Source organism: Bombus fervidus, chromosome 17 (genome assembly GCF_041682495.2).
Source record: "Bombus fervidus isolate BK054 chromosome 17, iyBomFerv1, whole genome shotgun sequence".
NCBI classification, from domain to species: domain Eukaryota; kingdom Metazoa; phylum Arthropoda; class Insecta; order Hymenoptera; family Apidae; genus Bombus; species Bombus fervidus.
In genome coordinates this window covers 8,141,907-8,159,435 of record NC_091533.1, presented here as the reverse complement: position 1 = coordinate 8,159,435, position 17,529 = coordinate 8,141,907, and the positions used below count along the sequence as shown (strand labels likewise).

The 17,529-nt window shown below is 36.8% G+C and overlaps 1 protein-coding gene across 2 annotated transcripts; it reads right to left on the bottom strand.

The window, feature by feature from the left end:
• Positions 1 to 2,728: 2,728 nt before the first annotated feature.
• Positions 2,729 to 17,376, bottom strand: LOC139996297 (LIM/homeobox protein Awh). 2 transcript variants are annotated; one of them, XM_072020594.1, is made up of 5 exons: positions 16,433 to 17,376; positions 8,992 to 9,311; positions 3,632 to 4,086; positions 3,249 to 3,326; positions 3,014 to 3,152 (listed from the first exon to the last, which is right to left on the bottom strand). In XM_072020594.1, the coding sequence occupies exons 1-4, from the start codon at positions 16,436 to 16,438 to the stop codon at positions 3,298 to 3,300; spliced, it is 810 nt and encodes a 269-aa protein (XP_071876695.1). In that variant the 5' UTR covers positions 16,439 to 17,376; the 3' UTR covers positions 3,014 to 3,152; positions 3,249 to 3,297. The 2 variants fall into 2 exon arrangements, with proteins under 2 accessions (XP_071876693.1, XP_071876695.1); XM_072020592.1 differs by lacking the exon at positions 3,249 to 3,326 and having other exon boundaries at positions 2,729 to 3,152; positions 16,433 to 17,369.
• Between the last annotated feature and the right edge of the window lie 153 nt (positions 17,377 to 17,529).

Below are 17,529 nucleotides of genomic sequence, written 5' to 3'. Positions count from 1 at the left end.
TAATGTAGGATAAATAAAACAGATCAAGTTTCTCACCCCTTCTGTTTCAAAGAACGTGTTTCAAACGGTCCGACGAAACAATCTATATTTTAGTATTTTAGAATATATTTTATCAATATTCATCCAAATAGGAAATAAACACAGGTAAACAATTTTCCAACGAATTCTTGTTTTTTTTTCTTTCATACTTAATATGTAATAAAAAATAAGTTTATTTCACTTTCTGGAACTACTCTAAATGGCTACGTGTACGTAAAAAATAAATTAATCACAATTGCCCCAGTGAACGTATACACTTTTTAGTTATAAAGGATAAAATATCGATTAAGAAATAAATAAAATAATCAACGTTTCAGAGGGTTAATAAAGTTAACATTCTCGATACCTGTAAAACGACATTATTGAAGCATATACATGTAGACCGAACGTTTTCTATGATTTAGAACGAAATCCGCCCAAATCGTTGTTAACCTATTAAAATTACCAGCAAAAGACGTATAGACGCGAATTTTTAAGACTGGACGGCAGCACAGCTCTCTCGCATTGGACGTTAAGCTTATTATAAATAAGTGACTACACTCAATGTTCCATGTTACGCGCTAACAGATTTGCGTGTACAAACGTGGAAGTGAGTTGCGAATATTTCCGTAGCGATTGATAGGTGAAGATCAACTCGTAACGCGAGAATGAGATTAATCCTTTCCGTATCTTCTTTCAGCGTCAACGTCACGTTCGTTTTATAGCAATTAATTTATGATAATTGCGATATTGCAAATGGAAAGGATTAATCGTGTGTCTTAACTTGTTAACCGAATCATCCGTTAACCAGGTATTTTCTATATTCGTAAAATTTCTCGTGAAATAAATTGATTTGAACTCTTCCAAATATAAATACAACATTTGACGATATTACTAAACATAATTTATAATTAAAATATCGAATATTTATAAGTAAAAGAACGATTATTTCTAACAGATTGGAAATGCAAGTGACGATTTAACACGTTCTCCCCGGTTGACAAGTTAAAGTTGATTTACAAACTTCGATTACAAGTAACGAATGCCATTCACGGCCCTAAGGAAGCGATAAATGTAATTTTCCTTCTTTTCGAAAGAATAGAACGATAGTTGTCCTCACTTCGATTGATCCGCGGAATAACCTGATGTAATCAGGCTATCGTTTTAATAAAACGTACCTATAAGATCGAGTATACGATTAGCGTAAACGAGAAATTCGAGTCGTCCGGTGTCCCCGCCAGCTTACCGAGGCCTCGTTTCCTGTTCACTCGAGTCTCTGGTATCCCGGGGTACATCAGAAAGCAATGTTCCGAATGAAAGTATCTTTTACAGTGTTTAGATAATTAATTGTGTAACCGTAAAAGGATCATTATTTAATATACACACGACACACATGTACTGTGATGTAAATATTGTAAACTAAGTATATATACAATATAAAATGTTGCACATATTTCTTTGTTTCCGTGTTTATTCCCCATCCTATTGAGTGTGTATCTTTGAACTTTATTAACTTTGTTTCGTTTCTTTATTTCTTTCTTTTATTTTTATCAAATTCAGCAATTTTGGGACTCTTGGGTTTTTAAGCTTTTTTTATGAACATTATTATTTTTCTTTGTTGCAAATTTCTTTCTTTTTTTTTTAATTTGATAAAGATGGAAGAGGATATAATAGAGAAGGCATAGTATTGGAATTCGTATAATAGAAACACAAGAGCTTCAGGCTTGAAAGTAATAACACGTGTTAACAGTAAAAGACATTTTTATTATTAACAGTACGGTTTACAGTATTGCGATAATGTGTGTACAACATTGGGAGCGATATCAAATATTCATGCACGATTTCCTTGAAATTTATATACAAAAGCTACAGAATACATCTATGTACAATCTTATCTTAAAAATAAAATACTTCATGGGACACGCGTATAGCGAGAATTTAAATAATACTAACGAGTCGTGTCAATGTTATTAAAAATTACTTGTTTTGTAATCATTGGTTTGATAATGTTGCAAACTGTTGATGTTAAATTGAAAAAAGAACGGATAATAATATTAGCGAAATTTGAAAGAAATTAGTGTTATAGAAATATTCAGACTTTTTTCAAATTGAAAATTTCAAAATCTATCTCGTGATCAAATTTAAATCAAATTTATAAAATAATTATTAATTATGAAAAACGAGATCTTTTTTTACAAACACTATTAAAATTGTAATCCTACTTTTCGTTTCATTGCACTCTTGCCAAGTAAAATAATTAAGTAGACTAATTGTAAAATGCAAATACAAGTTACGAGCTATTACAATCGAATCAGAATAAATAATGATCGTGTTTTCTCTATTCGTATACTAGAATCCTCACCATTTATACTATTCGTAATATCACTTTCACTTCTCGCTTTGTTTGAAACAAATCGTTTTGAGTATGTACAAAAAAAAAAGACAGAGAATATCTCAATTATTTAAAACTTATCCTTAAGCGTTCTAGAATTCAAAGAGGGTTCGTTTTAAATAATCTTTTTAAGTAAAACCTTGACCATATTTTTATTTTACAATTTTCCCTAGAGGAAACCATATGCAAATTTTTAATCGATCGATGTTCGAATAATCAAGTATTCCTTTAATGATAATCGAGGTTCTACTATATTCCAAATTCTCGTAAATCTATGAAAAAATTTATGCTAAATTTATATTACACTTAAGTACCTAATTATAGAATTACATGTATCAAAATTTTCGAATGAATCAATGTACCCTCTTCGAAATCCTAGAATTTTATAATTTCTTCCTCTCTAATAGATCAATGTTCTTCTAAATTCGAACGCTAAATTTTCCATTGCAAACCATATTAGACTTAGAAACGATCGACCAAGGTAAAATTTGAAAACAATGATCACCGGTATTGGACATTGTTATTAAATAAAGTTAACCCGTTTGATGACAGAACTGGGCTTGAAGGTGATTGGGCGTTGTCGGGGTTAGAGGTGTTAAAGGAGTGAGTGGTGTCAATGGACTGCCAGGACTTTCGCTTCCTGCGCTGCCGCCTTGATACCCCCCTAAATAGGCACCTACCATGTTTACGCTGGTTGGGTACAAATCACCTGGATGATGTTGCATTGGTGGTGAATGGTGCACTAGATAGGAAATGAATTATTCTTTAGGAATCAGAATATAGAATAGTTATAAGAAAAGAAAAAAGAATTCCAAATTTTTAGTAAAAGAGATCCTACGTGTATATTATATTTCGTCTTTTTCGATCCAAATAATGGTACTAACTGTTTAGATATTTGGTACGTTAACGCACGAATCTAAAGTTCAAATTACGAAATGTTTGGAATATCGTTTCATATTAACTCATACATTAATTCTAAAGACTTGATTAAGTTCAATGAACAAGGAAGCAGAAGTCATGCGATACTAATTGCCCCCTCGTATTTTCGTATTTTCTTCCTGTAATTCATTATCGATATGCAGAGGTATCTGCGTACATTTTGTATTTTCTGTATTAATTTATCGCTTATATTTTTCCATTTTTTCTTGTAATTCGTTGTATTCGTTCATCGGTAATATTTTACTAGGAATTGCAACATTTTCAAATAACAAATATACTTACTTTGCGTTTTGATCTTTCCACTGTGTTTCTTCTGCCTGGCCCTCGAGTTCTGAAACCAGACTTGCGTCACTCGTTTGCTCAGTCCCGTAACGTGAGCTATTCTTTCAAGATCCTGGCCATCGGGATTGCTGTCTAACTGAAAGTTCGCTTGCAAAACAGAGAGTTGCTCCTCCGTGAAAGTGGTCCTGACCCTCTTCGTCTTGCTGCCTTTGCCACCGTGCTCGGAGTCGCAATCTTCCGAGGATGAGGTATTGTTTCCTTCGACGACGTCGAGATAGTGAGCCTTGCAGAGCAATCGGGCATCCAGCAGGGCGAATTGCTCCCCCGTCGACAGCTGACGAGAACAGGCGTCGCAGGCGAAACAAGCCAAGTGATATACCCTTTCTCTGGCTCTTCTCACCCAGTCACCAGCACCTACGCTTCGACCACACTTCGCACATTTTGCACCAAAGGTTCTGAAATGTCGAGAAAGAGGAATTTTTATCGTACATTTAAGATCCCTTCTTTCCTTCTTTCACCTTCTTCCAAATGTTGAGAAAAAGAAAATTCTATCGTTAATCCAAGAGCTAAGGTTTATTATTAACTTGAGATTTGTTTGTTCTTGGAGATCTTTCCTGTTTCCGTACAAGCATGCACCGAAATTGTTACGATACGCTTGTTTCTGTATTAGATTAACGCTTGGTCGACGATCAAGAAAGTTTATTTAAATTTCGTAGAATGGAAGAATTGGACGAGGAGAAGACAAGAACGAAAGAGGAGGAGGATGAAGGTGCTATTTTGGTCGAGGCTGCAGGTTCATTCAAGACCTCCATGTACGAGAATCCGATGGTCCTGTCCTCATTAACATACTACTCCGCCACTCGATGTCCTTTAGAGCGCGTCAGCAGCGTGGTTTAAGGGTCGCTCGACCTCTCGCGATTCGCCCGGTAGATTACGTCGAGATTATCTGGACGTCTCAGTCCCGCGGCTTCCCTCGCCCTACAAATGACTCTAACCCTTTGAATTTTAGCCGCCCGACACCAGGAAACGGGTCACGATCTTACGAGTGTTGCGTTTAAGAGGAGAGATATAAGCGATTTGTGGATGGCTCTTACGAGGAAACGATACGCTCGTTTTAACGAGGTCTGCCACGATGATAGGTACACCACGGATTTTTATTACTTAGGTGTATGATGTAAAAGTGAATTTGATAGAATCTATGGAATTTATTAATTTCCCTCTTAGATTTCTCTTGCCTTCGTCTAAGTTCACCGAGTCGAACTTAATAATACTCAATAGCTACATAGAAAAGAATTATATAAGGAAACAGAACTTCTAAGCTCCACAGGTAACTTGTTGTTCGCAACGAAGAATACCTTTGTTGTAACAACAAAGAGAAAAAATATAAGTAGCATAAGTGAAAAAGAAGAATTGTGGATCGACCGAAAGGTTGGTTATTGTATGGAAAAATATGGTAAGCCACGGAAGGATTAGTCGGTTCACGAATCGCATCGTCACCGTCGCATCCATGGTATTTTCGGGTATTATTGGTTATGGTGATCGCGCACAAGGCACGCCTAGAAGCACGCAAGTATCTATTCATTCTTGACAAGACATCTATACCTGACTCTGAGTATCTTTTTAAACCTCCGAAAGCTTCGTCTAGAACTTCATAACGTGTACCTACTTATCATGATTATTTTATTATCGTTATTGGTCGATTCTTGCAAATAAAATATACATTTGTTTTTGTAATTACTTTAACATTACTGGCAATTACTGAATAAAATTCACGATAAAAAGACGAAACGAAGGAAGATTCATATAGTTTAAAATAAATCATTTGACGCGATTTCTTTGAGCTTGAAGGTCCGGTGAAAGTTTGAGGTGTCATTAGCATAAATAGTGGCGCCACCCCTTTCCTTTTCCGGCGCGTTTACGTCGGATCAGAGAGAAATAAGAGACGGTCAGAAGCAGCGTGTAACCAGACCAGAGGAACTGGTATTGGGTATCAATAAATCTTCAGGGCCGTACATCGGCTACCAAACGACCCCGCCCTAATTTATTCATTTGTTCTTCCACATAGGCGGGCCCTATAAGTCAACGGGGGATTAAGTCGGCCGCTATCCGACCTCTGCACAGTAGAGAATTCATAGTCCCCCCTTATACCTCCGATCCTCACTCGACTGCATTCGATTCTCGCGCTACGAAGCCAGATCTCGATCGCGATCTTCGATATCTTTTAAGATATAAATCGGCCGTGTGATAAATTATTACCTTGGCGATATTTTACGCTTGAATTATCGTTTTTGGTAATAGGAGCAAGCCATATAGTAACGTTTATAGAGTATGAATAGAGAAATTTTAGCACGAAAAATTGGAATTCTTTAGATTTAGAATAATTTTGTTATTACAGAATTACGTATCTAATATTTTAGTTGTATTATATTATGACTTATACGAGATCAGAGAGAATTGTTTGGAAGTTTCATCTTGTTTGCATCATGTCAGTATTTAAATTTTATTCGTCATATCAATACTCGAAGAATCACAAATTATGTTATCTAATGATCGTGGAAGTTCCAAATCTGAAATATAATTTTGATCGCACAAATTGCTTCATAAATTAAAAAGGTAATAGACCTAGAGCCGTAAGTATACGATTCTGTTCGGGTTGCCCATATTTTTCTCTGGAGAATACAAAAACAGACACGCGTGTGCGTGGCTGCCGAGTCACCAGCAAGAACTGCCAGTGTTCCATCTAAAGTCTAAGGAATTCGCCTCGTAAGGCAGCTAGCTGTGATTCCCTCTCTTTGGTCCACCCTCGTGTGTCGGTGCTTTTCAAGCAGGGGACGGGTGTCTTTTAAATTAATAAATATTCGCCGACGTTATTCTCCTTCCACGATCCTTTTCCTCGTGTCGTTTCTCAGGCAAGAATAAACACAATTAAAAAGAAAAAAAGGAAAGAAAGAGAAAGAATGGAAGAAGCAGGATGAACCAGAAATCGCTCTATTAGCCATGCCAGCGTCGAAATTCCGGTTCTCTTAATTCAGTGTGGCCGATGCTGCGCGACAGGGAATCGGTCGCCGCTTTAATCACGACCTTATCGTTTCTGCCTTAATGGCACTTAAATGCGAATGCCTACGCCCTCCTGAGAACGATTCGAGACACGACGCTTGCAAGCCCGGGGGTAATCTACGTTTCTGCTACTGCGATTTCGACGATTTCCTAAACATGCCGAGGAGACGATAATTTCGAGCAATCTGCAACGATGAGGACGTTCTGCTCTCTTTTACGTAGCTATCTTTGAAATATCTTTTACTTTCAGTTATATAGAAATACATAATTATACTACATACTTGTTCTATATTTAAATCCATCCTCGTTACATATCTTATCGCTAGTTTACGCATTTTTATACAAAGTTACGTTTCTATAAACACGATTAAACAGATGGAAACGAAGCAGAGACTTGTTTTGCTTGCTATGTATCATAAAGAGTACCATACTTCGCACTTATAAATTTCCCGTAAATGCTTAAAAATTCGCACTGATTTTCTATATTTTATATTTTTACATTTAATTCTTACATACTTTCCATCTATGTAGGTTTTATATTATTGTCATATGGAGTCTAATGTAAATTAAATATAATGCGTTTATTAACCGTCTACTATAATATGCTCGTTAATAATCTATTAAAAAAATCTAGTCGATATACAATTGTTAAACAAAACCCATTGTAGGAATTTAAATCACACCAGATACACACGTACATTTTTTGATTCGCTCGAAGATCGCATAAAAAAATTCATCGATTGAAAAGATTCGCCATTGCGAATATTCGTATACGGCCCGGGTCAAAACCGGCGTCTTTTCTTTTCGTCTCCAGGGACTTGTAACCGCAAGAAAACGTCAGATGAGATGTCCTTTATTCGTAGCGGGCATCGAAGCCCGGCTTCAACGTCACATCGTGACTCGCAGCTCGCGCGTGAGCATGCGTGGTACACGTATATGACGTGAATAGCCGACTGTACGCGTGAGGTCCAAAGAAGAAGAAGAAGACGAAGAAGAAGAAGAAGAAAGTAAAAGAAAAGAGAAGTAAGAAGAAGAGGAGAAGAACCAAGAAGAAGAAGGTTACATCGGAAGACATTAATCACCCAATGGTGAATCTCTCTCGACCCTATGTCGAATACTCGCGTAAGGATATCTGTTCATCTGCGGGAATATCTGCACCCACGTGACGGCCACGTGACTCCAAAGACAGACAGCTTTTAGCTAAATCATTATAATCGTACTTTTTTTCACTTTTCCGATTGATACGTTTAACTCTTAATTGGTATCATTGAGGACTATAAAGACTAAGACTTAAGTCGCTTAATCGCAGAAAAATAGCGATAAGATATTTAATCAGTAGACTGAGGATTTTTTACGCATTTACGCGAAATGTAAAGATAGAAAAACGCGTAAGATGCAAAAATATATAAAATGCACAAGGTACTTACAGTACCTACTCATTATAAGTTTTAATTATAGGTTTTAATAAGTTTAGTATTTCTCTAATAAAAGATATCTGCGTTTAAGTTCTGTTTCTTTAACCGTGCTCATAAGAGTGTAGAATTTGCATAAAAAAGCAATTCATCAAACGAAAGCGTTCCATCATTCGGTCGCGATCTATAATCGACCAGAAGGGACAGTTAGCCCGCGATCCAGAAGCGACACGAAGGATTAAATCCGATGAATCCAATAATATTTCAGTTGATCGAAGAACAGACACCCCACTGATACGTAACCGGTGAGCAAAGCCAAAGCTTAAGAGGACGTTTCTCGACTACCACTCGTGAACACCTGGAAAGAATGACCGTTTGTTCGACTTACCGAACGCTTCTCGCGGAATACGCTGACATTCGTATAACAGATATCTTGGACACCCTGTCGAGCAGCTACTTTCAAAAGATTTTATGAACAAGTCCCTTGAGATAGATTTCGAAGGGTCGTTCTGTATTACGAACGAGTGACTCGCTAAAATGGTCCCAGTGGCTTTCGATCCCTTTATGCTTGTCTAAGGGACAAATTGTTTACTTTGTTTTCGTATTGTAATTATGATAAACAGTGGCTAACTACGTATCCTTATTTCTCAATGATTTCATCAGGTTTCAATAACACGAACTTTAATATGCTTAGACCTAACTAATTAGTACGTAAGTGTTATAATGAATACAGCGAGTGAAAATACTTTTTGTGATGGTGTACCTTCAGTCACATAAATCAGTTAACCGTAACCAAACAAACTATGTTCCCCATTGATGCAAGAAATTACGATGGTTAAACTTGGACAACGAGCTCCACTGACCTTAGAAATAGAAATGAGTTGTACTTACAAAGCGTAGTCGTGCCTGCAGTACAGTCTCATCCCTCGAAGAAAACAGGAGTGCTGATCGTGCAGAGGCCTCGCACAGGCGCAACATTTCAGACATCTGGAATGCCAGGTACGACCCCCTACACAGAGGACAGTCCGCTCGCGAACGCTTTCCCCGCAACCGCCACAGTCCATTTCCATTCCATCGTGACTGTCGTTGTTGTTGATATTAGTAGCAGCTTTCTTTATACTGGTTACGTTGTTGTTATTGGCGTTCACGTTGTTGTTGTTGTTTGAACAAAGGATGTTGTCCGTGCAATCTGGCTCCGTCTCGATTTCCGTCTGCAATTTTATTCATTTTACTTTATTAGTTATTCTTATTTAGTTACATAGTTGTTTATAGTTATTTAGATGATCGAAGATTTCATTGTCGACGATAATTTTAAGAACAATTAGAAAGATTTCAGCCAAGAACGAGATTGTTATGAAATTAATTCGAGAGAAATTATTAGTGTAATTTACATGATAGGCAATTTATTGACTTTCGCAAATACTTTACAATCTATCTTTATATCGTACTAGTTTCCACCCTTTAAAGCTCTGAACAGCAACTCTAAAGCATCCTGTACAAAAAAAAGCCATCGCATACAACCTTCCTTCGATAAACCTTTCAAGCAGATGCTACAAGTCTCTACCTAATGTCATCGTGAATTTAATGCCGAGGCATTAAAACGAACATTTTACATGGAATACCGGAGTCGATGGAAAAGAACACGAGCTAAAGTATTAACGTTATTAGAAGAGAGTCTCGCGTTAGAATTTGTCGGCTAGCGAAACCAGTACGATCGATCGATTCATAAAGCGTCAACGTGTCGTACAAAAAAAAAAACATCATTAGCAATGGGATCGAGTGCAGAATCGAATCAAATACTCGATGTTCTCTTCATGTTTTGATAGATAGATATAATATTTCATTCGTGGTACTCGTCAAATATTCCATCTTCGTTTCAACCTATATTTTAATTACATTTGTAACTGTATTCACAAAGCCGATTTTCTCAAGAACGAAGCGTCGTATGAAGAAATTTTATTCGATATTTCCGATTTGTTCTCTTACGTAGAATCGCTCGCTTGTCAAATGTACCATTCTTGTTGAGACATCCAACCTAGGAAACTGAATAATCGTTGAATATTCGAATCTACTTGCGACGTACTTGAGGCCATCGCTAAACACATAGTATAAGACGATCGTTTCCGGGTGTGGAGGTACGGAAAGGCTGGCTGCGGGCTCCAAATCTCAATTAATACTCGGCAAAGTGAAATAATAAACGAGCGGACGGCCGCCGGCTGATAAATGATGCCGCTCTTGGGCATGATCCCTTCGTTCCTCAACGACCGGCCTCAACGATTCGCATGACTACGCACACATCGTGTATCAAACGTGCGTACACGCGAAACGACCTTTAGGTAGGCGCAAATTTGTTCATTGTGGATGGTGAGATTTAAGCGATACGCACGCCTCTAAAGATCGTAGCTGCGCAGCTTCCTTTTAATTGAATGCGTAACGCAGGAGATTTTACTAATTTTCAAACTGTTTTTTTTTCTTTTTCTTCCTTTTAGCTTCCAGTTGATTCTTCAGGGTGGAGTGTGCGAACATAAAGTACGTATAATTTTTATAATCTCTCGGAAGTTAATTATATTTTATAGTTGAAAAGAAAAACCTATACTTCTGAGAATAATTCGAAACCCCGCGTATCCTTGTTAAATAGAATTCGAAGATATCGAAGCTTAGGTGAGTTAAATAATTTTATCTTGCTGTACAGACACCCTCGCACAATAGTAAATGGCGGTCATCGATTAAAATGCATTCATTCTTTAACAAGTCGTCGTTCATTAGTCAAGAACCGCTTGAAACAAACCTGTGGTAGAGTTTCGAGCTCGATTAATTGACACTCGAACGACACGATGCAGCTGGTTAGTTTTTTTTCCTCTTTTTTTTCTTTTCAGTCCCATCGTGTTGTTAGAGGTTTGGTTAACACAAAGAGACAAATAAGTAGGCACAGCGAAGAGAGAGAAAGAGAGAGAGAGAGAGAGAGAGGGAAAGGTTGTCATTGTGAGTGCGTAGAGAGATAAACGCAAAGATATCGCGTATCTGATCTGTATGCAATTTTTTTCTTATCGATGTCGCGGCACACGTGCTCGTCAATACACCTGTGTATTCACACGTGCGTGTATTATGTATAAGTGAGTACATTGGAACAGCGAGTCTTGACTTGATTATATTAATTGGTACACGAGTAATGCACAAAGGTTATTGTTCCCCACAGCGTGCAATCAATGAGTTAATTACATTATATCCTTCAATTTATTGCGTTTACCACGTACTTCTTCTCTTTACTGCTTTATTCGTACATGAATATGGAAAAACTGTTCTATCAACCTTTGGGAAATTAAAAATTTCAATTTATTAAACGGTTATTTCATCCTGCTACGATCCTTAAATTTTTATCATTTTTATACTTCAATCTCGTTTATTTCGGTAAAAAGACTTTTAACGTTTTAGGAATACGCTGGACAAAAAATTGGTACGAGAACTCGTGTACATATATACCAAGAACAGTTTTTTCAGATTTTGCTTAAACTTGAAATACTTTTTAACGTCAGAAAAACACGGAAAGAACGCGGCAGAGTTAGAACGAGCGAAGATTTTCCAAGAACGTTAAAAGTGCGTTTCCCCGATCGAAAAGTAAACGATGTGAAAAAAAATATTTCAGAAAAATTCACTCTCCGTCATAAACAATTCTTATTCGACGGCTTGAAATTGAATTCGCCGGTTTAAACGCGCGAACTAAACACACAAACGAACGAAAATATAACGTGAATCGCCGTGAAAACGTGAAACATATAAAGAACAGGGATATTGCACAACGGATACCTCAAGAAAGACAACATCGACGACAGCCAATTTCGAAGACGCTACACGAACACGTCTTTTTCATTTCATCTTCCTCTCTCTGTCCTTCCCCTCCTTGTCGTAGCTTCTCCCGTCGGCCAGTAATCATTTCACGTTTAACTGGACGGTCATTGATTTATGATCTGCCGAAGGCAAAGTTGAACTTCCCACCTGTGATTTATACCTTCTGGCATTTCGATCTTCCCTCGGAAAGAGAGCTACGTTTCTCTTCGAACGTAACACCGTGTCGATTAATACGCCGTGTCGCGGATCACGGATTTACTGGCGCAATTATCTCGATGAAATAAGCGGAAGATCGCGCGGTTAAATAGAAAATATAATTTCCAATTCAAATCTAGCAGATTTTGGTGCTAAATTTAGTGATATTTTCGATTGTCCCTGCTTCGTAGAGATTTTAAACGCCTTTGAGTAATTTACTTTGCTAAAACATTCGGAGAAAGGAAGAAACACAGTTGTATGAAGATGTTCAGCCTAAGAGATCATAATAACTCGATTGCTTCGATGAAAGATCACGTGGCTAGATAACAATATTTCCAATCTTTTAATCGAACCCTTAATTTTATAGTTGAGGAGCTTTTTCAAATTTATCGAAAACATAAACGAATCGTTGCTGATTTATAAGAAATGGAAGAAGGAAGATATCAAGAAACACTGGCAAGAAGTTTTTGGATCGAACGTATTAATACGAAATTTGTTAAGAACATCCGTGTGTCAGAACTACAAAATGCTGTCGTATTAGGTCGTCGGAAAAGTGTCTTTCCTTTACAGGCACGTCTTTTACAACGATGCATCTTTATACAAACATGAAACCTAATCTGTCGAACGTTGTGATCTTTATTTTGATAGAACAAAATGGATCATACGTAATTCGATAAAATAATATAAACCGGAAAATGTTTTGCATGCACTATTTCCTTATAAAACGAAAGAAACTTTTCGGATGACCTAATACAAATATCGAAATAATGGGAAATTGAAGGGGAGATTAACGTGAAATACTTAACTGACAATAAACTAACACAAACTTCCATTTATTACGAAAAAGAAGCAAGATGAAGAACAAAATATTACACGGGAAGAAGTTGCCGATCCGATTTGCTAATTTAAATAATTATAGGTATTATTATTTTGGTACGTTTCCATGTGAACGTATTATTGCATTGTGGCATTGAATTAGCGAGATATTTACAATCTGTGCGTGGAATTCCTTCCCACGATAGTCGGATAGCCTGACGAGGTTCTTCTTTATCCTAAGGCCTTTTCTCGCGAATCAGTCTTTTCAATATTCGAATTCAGATCTGGACTATTCCCTGGTCATTTCATTGTTTCGATGCTGTTACCGCGTAAACAGTCCTTTACTACTTTGCTGCGGTGACAGTATCATCATCTTGAAAAATACAATTTCAAGAATCTCCAAACGAATGATCATTATTTTCTTCCAATCCTCCATTGTCCAGTTTGCATGTTTCTCACGTCATTGTACGCGTTCTCTTTTATGCTTTTCTGCTATGAGTTGCTTTGTCTTAGCTTTTCGAAATGTAAAACTCATCTCATTTAAACGATTTTTGACAATACGATCGGAAACGTTTTGTGCCCTCTGCTGATTTATCTCTCTAGAAAGATGCTCGTCTAAAATTCTTCACAATTTTACGCAATTTTCTATCATTTCGACTAGTTGCTGCACGAGGACGACCACATCTTTCGCTCTCAGATACACTTCCTGTTTCGTCACATTTCCTTTCTGAAATCGCTAATGATGCTTGAACTACATCCTATGATTTTTGTGACTTTTCTCTGGCTATTTCCTTGCTGGAGAAACTCGATTATTCTTAACTTAACTCATGACTCGCATTAAGTGCCCGTTATTTTCCCATTGCATTTTATCACATATAATAACGTATAATAAATGTATTAAATATAATAACATATAATAAAAATTATAGTTCGAAGACACAAAAGTTTTTAAGAAATTTCTTCTGATCGGAGATTGTATACTTAAATGAATATAGCTGCGTTTTCTAAAAATTGTTTGTTGAGCCACCGAACTCACCGAATTCAGTTTCGTGGAAGATCCCAAGATATTGGAGAAGAAACGACAAAGTTTAATCTATTGTAAATTACTCCTTGAATTTCGACCGGTTGCTTTCCTGTGAATCCCTGTAAACTAGTGTTGCCATTGTAAATCAGCCATCGAAACATATGACCTGCCTATTCTTTGGTTTTCACATTGATTTTTCCGATACGCAGTTTGCTTGCGATTAAACATGTTATTAGCTAATGTTCATACTTTTTTTTATAATTTGAAGGATATTGTAAAAATACGCGTCACTTATACTTATACAACTTAGCATTTAATGACAGCAACAGAGAAAAAATTAAAATTACCTGGTTTTTCCATGAAAGAATCGTTTATTAAAACGTGACAATTTAATGAGAGTGGAATAACAAAGTACCTATGCATATCGAAGCACAAACAAGAATGAAAGTTGCTATGACGATAGCGTGTATAGCGTTTGAAACAATGGGATAGTGTGAGATGACAAGTGATAATTCACGAAAAATCAACGGGAAAGAAAATTGAATAGATATTTGTGTAATCTTTATTAGCATATCGAATACTTTCGACAATTGATATTTAATTTGATAGACGAAGCGTGAAAATGTTTCGTTTCTAAACAATAGAATTAATGAACTGCAATTACATAATATGACGTTCGATAGCGTTATTATACAACGAAATCATCGAGCTGCATTTATTACATGATAATAGGAATTTATGATTAAGCGCGATCGAGGCTCGATAGGTGCAAATGAGAAACTTGAGATAGTAGATAATATTTCAACGTTGCAAATTATCGGTACGTGTACCTGTATTTCCTAATAATGTTGTTATGTATAAATTGAAAAACATATAGTACGTATAATAAGATATTCGAAGCAAAAATTCATATCAATTTCGATCGGAGATCTTCGTAACGAAATCGGTTAATTCCTATAAATCGTTCTTTAAATGTAAATATTTTAAACGATCGTGATTCGAAAATTCGCAAGTAGCTTTCTAACTCAATTATCGCGAAAGAAGAATCGAATTTTCGTTGAAAGAAACGAAGAAAGAATTTCTCAATCGTTCGTAAGTGGACTCGATGCTCGAAGAATGCAATCAACGAGTAGTTAAGAAGAATAATAGTATTCATTTTTTATTCGTCAACACTTCGAAACGACGGAGATGAGCTGACAAAATGAGAAATGCCAGGGTGAAGAGGTCAAACGGGCCTCACTACCGACTACCGGACATCGACGATCCTCGTACACATCCGATTCGTCACTTTGCTACACGGGACGGACGTTTAATGGCACGAGCGAGTATACCATTCCCAGTGATTTATCGGCCTTATAAGTTTCGCCGGCGATCGTAAATAATTTTTCGCGATATTTCAAAATTATCATGGCCGTCGCATCGTTTCGTTCCAGAAACAGTTTTTAAGAAAAACTTGCTGCCAGGACATTGTGTGCGTTCGGCGTGACGTTTATGAGTTTGACGTGCAGAATCGTAATTATTGTGCAACAACAATGACGGAGTTTGAAGTATTTAAAGAACTGAGATAAAACGTTTCAATGAATCATTAATTTTGATGAATTGGTAGGATATGTTTTAATTATAACGAGATGAATTTTACATTGGAATATTAAATTGGATTTTTTATATGAAAATTATATTCAAAGGATAGAAGTGCAATGTTTCGATGAATTAAAATAATGAATTCTATAAAGAGACGTAAGATATTTCTTTTAATTGCAAAAGACTATTCTCTTCAGATTTTACTGATTCGATATAACTTAAAGACAATTTGAAAACTTATTTCCGATGTTATAATGTATAAAACAGAGTTATATATTTAATTTTACTACTCGGTATATGGATGTTTAATCAGAACTTTTTATTGATAAAAAGGTTTCTAACGTCTTTTGACAATGTAAACAAAAATATATTGAACAATGTTCACATTATATTTAATTAAGGTACTATGATTAGTTATAACTTATAATTTTTAAAAGAAGCTTTTTGATCTCCAACGATAAAACATCGAAACACTTTCGAAACCCGCGCATCGCTTCGCTTAAACAAATGATTCACACCTGTTTATACACCTTATATATATTTCACATATTCGATTTACGTTTATCTTCTTTATCTACCTATTGTCAATGAATCGAACAGAATTTTTCACTATCTTATTTAATCTTTCATAATCGAGAAACAAAAGAAAGCTAAGTATCTAAGCATGTATACATATGCGTTACTTGAAATCGTGATACATATATTATTTAAATGTATGCGTATATTCTTAACTAATTTTCGTTACCGCAAAATTTAAAACGGCTGAAATAAATAAATCTTAACAATGTTAGATAACAAAGTTGTCTAAACTATTGCAAGACACCTACTACCCGACGATACCATTTTAGAGTTAAATCCCAATCCACTCACCTTCATCTTTCCTGAAATCAGTCCAGAACTTCCTTTTAACTCACAAACTCCCTCTCTTCATTTTCATAATCATCGAGCAACCAAAAAAAGAGTCTGTTGATATACCAAATACACGTGCTAAACTGACAAAAACATGTCAGTAGTCAATCTATGTATGTGTGTAGTTCACAAAGTCCCTTCACAACACTTTGAAACTAAAACTCGCGCTACGATCCGATAACTCCTTCCAAACGAGTAAGTTTCAGTATCAAACGAAAGAAAGCCAAACCAGGAGACTCGCGAGGAATAAAAAATCGCGGATCTGTAGGATCGAAAAGGATCGCAGAAAATACGCTGTCCAGATCCGTGGCCCGGGGAAGACTGGCATCCTCGATCCTGCCCCTTCCACACTCTGCAATCGCCGCTTCGGTCTATCACTCACACATTCACGCTGTGTATTCACGCTTCTTTGCACTGTTTCCACTCCGTGCACGTTCTGTGCATGTACACGTGTATGCGTGTGTAGAACGTCGGAGGCTGAATGGTGGGGAACGGAGTTGCGTGACTCGACTCGGGGTTGTTCGCGGCACAGGAACGATGCTTTTCGGGACGAAGACCCCTGGAACGACAACCAGGCTCCGCCCAATCGATCACGCCCATGTTCCATGCGCGAAAACCCACCACTGAGGCTTTTGGTATCGTAAATTCCTTGCAGAGCAGTGGGGGAAGTCGCGAATCACAATCGAATGGAATTTCTGCGGGCAACGTGTTCCTTATAGTAGAGTTGGTTCTCTTTTTTTATTTTTGCTGATCGCGTCTCTCACTTTCTATTTCTTTCCACGTTCCTTTTGTCACCGGCTTCTTCCTTTGAGTTTCTGCGCTTTCTTGTAAGAAACTTTAATACATATATGATACACTTGTGAACCATCGCTTTCGGATTTCGATCGCGTTTTTAATAGTGCGTTACACTTTGTTCGACGTTTCGTAAACATTACAGTTCGATAATTCTATTCATAAAACGATATTGTAGTTTCCGTTCTTATACTACGAAGTTAAGATGTCTCGTTGCAAAATTAGCTTTCGCCAAAAATTGAACACTGACCAACACTTGTCAATTA

Bases quoted from the DNA above. Each gene is read 5' to 3' on its own strand.
- LOC139996297 (XM_072020592.1), bottom strand. The intron at 4,087-8,991 runs GTAAGTACAACT...TCGACATTTCAG, and splicing joins TGCAGGCACGACTACGCTTT to AACCTTTGGTGCAAAATGTG. The intron at 3,153-3,631 runs GTAAGTATATTT...TTTCCTATCTAG, and splicing joins TGGAAAGATCAAAACGCAAA to TGCACCATTCACCACCAATG.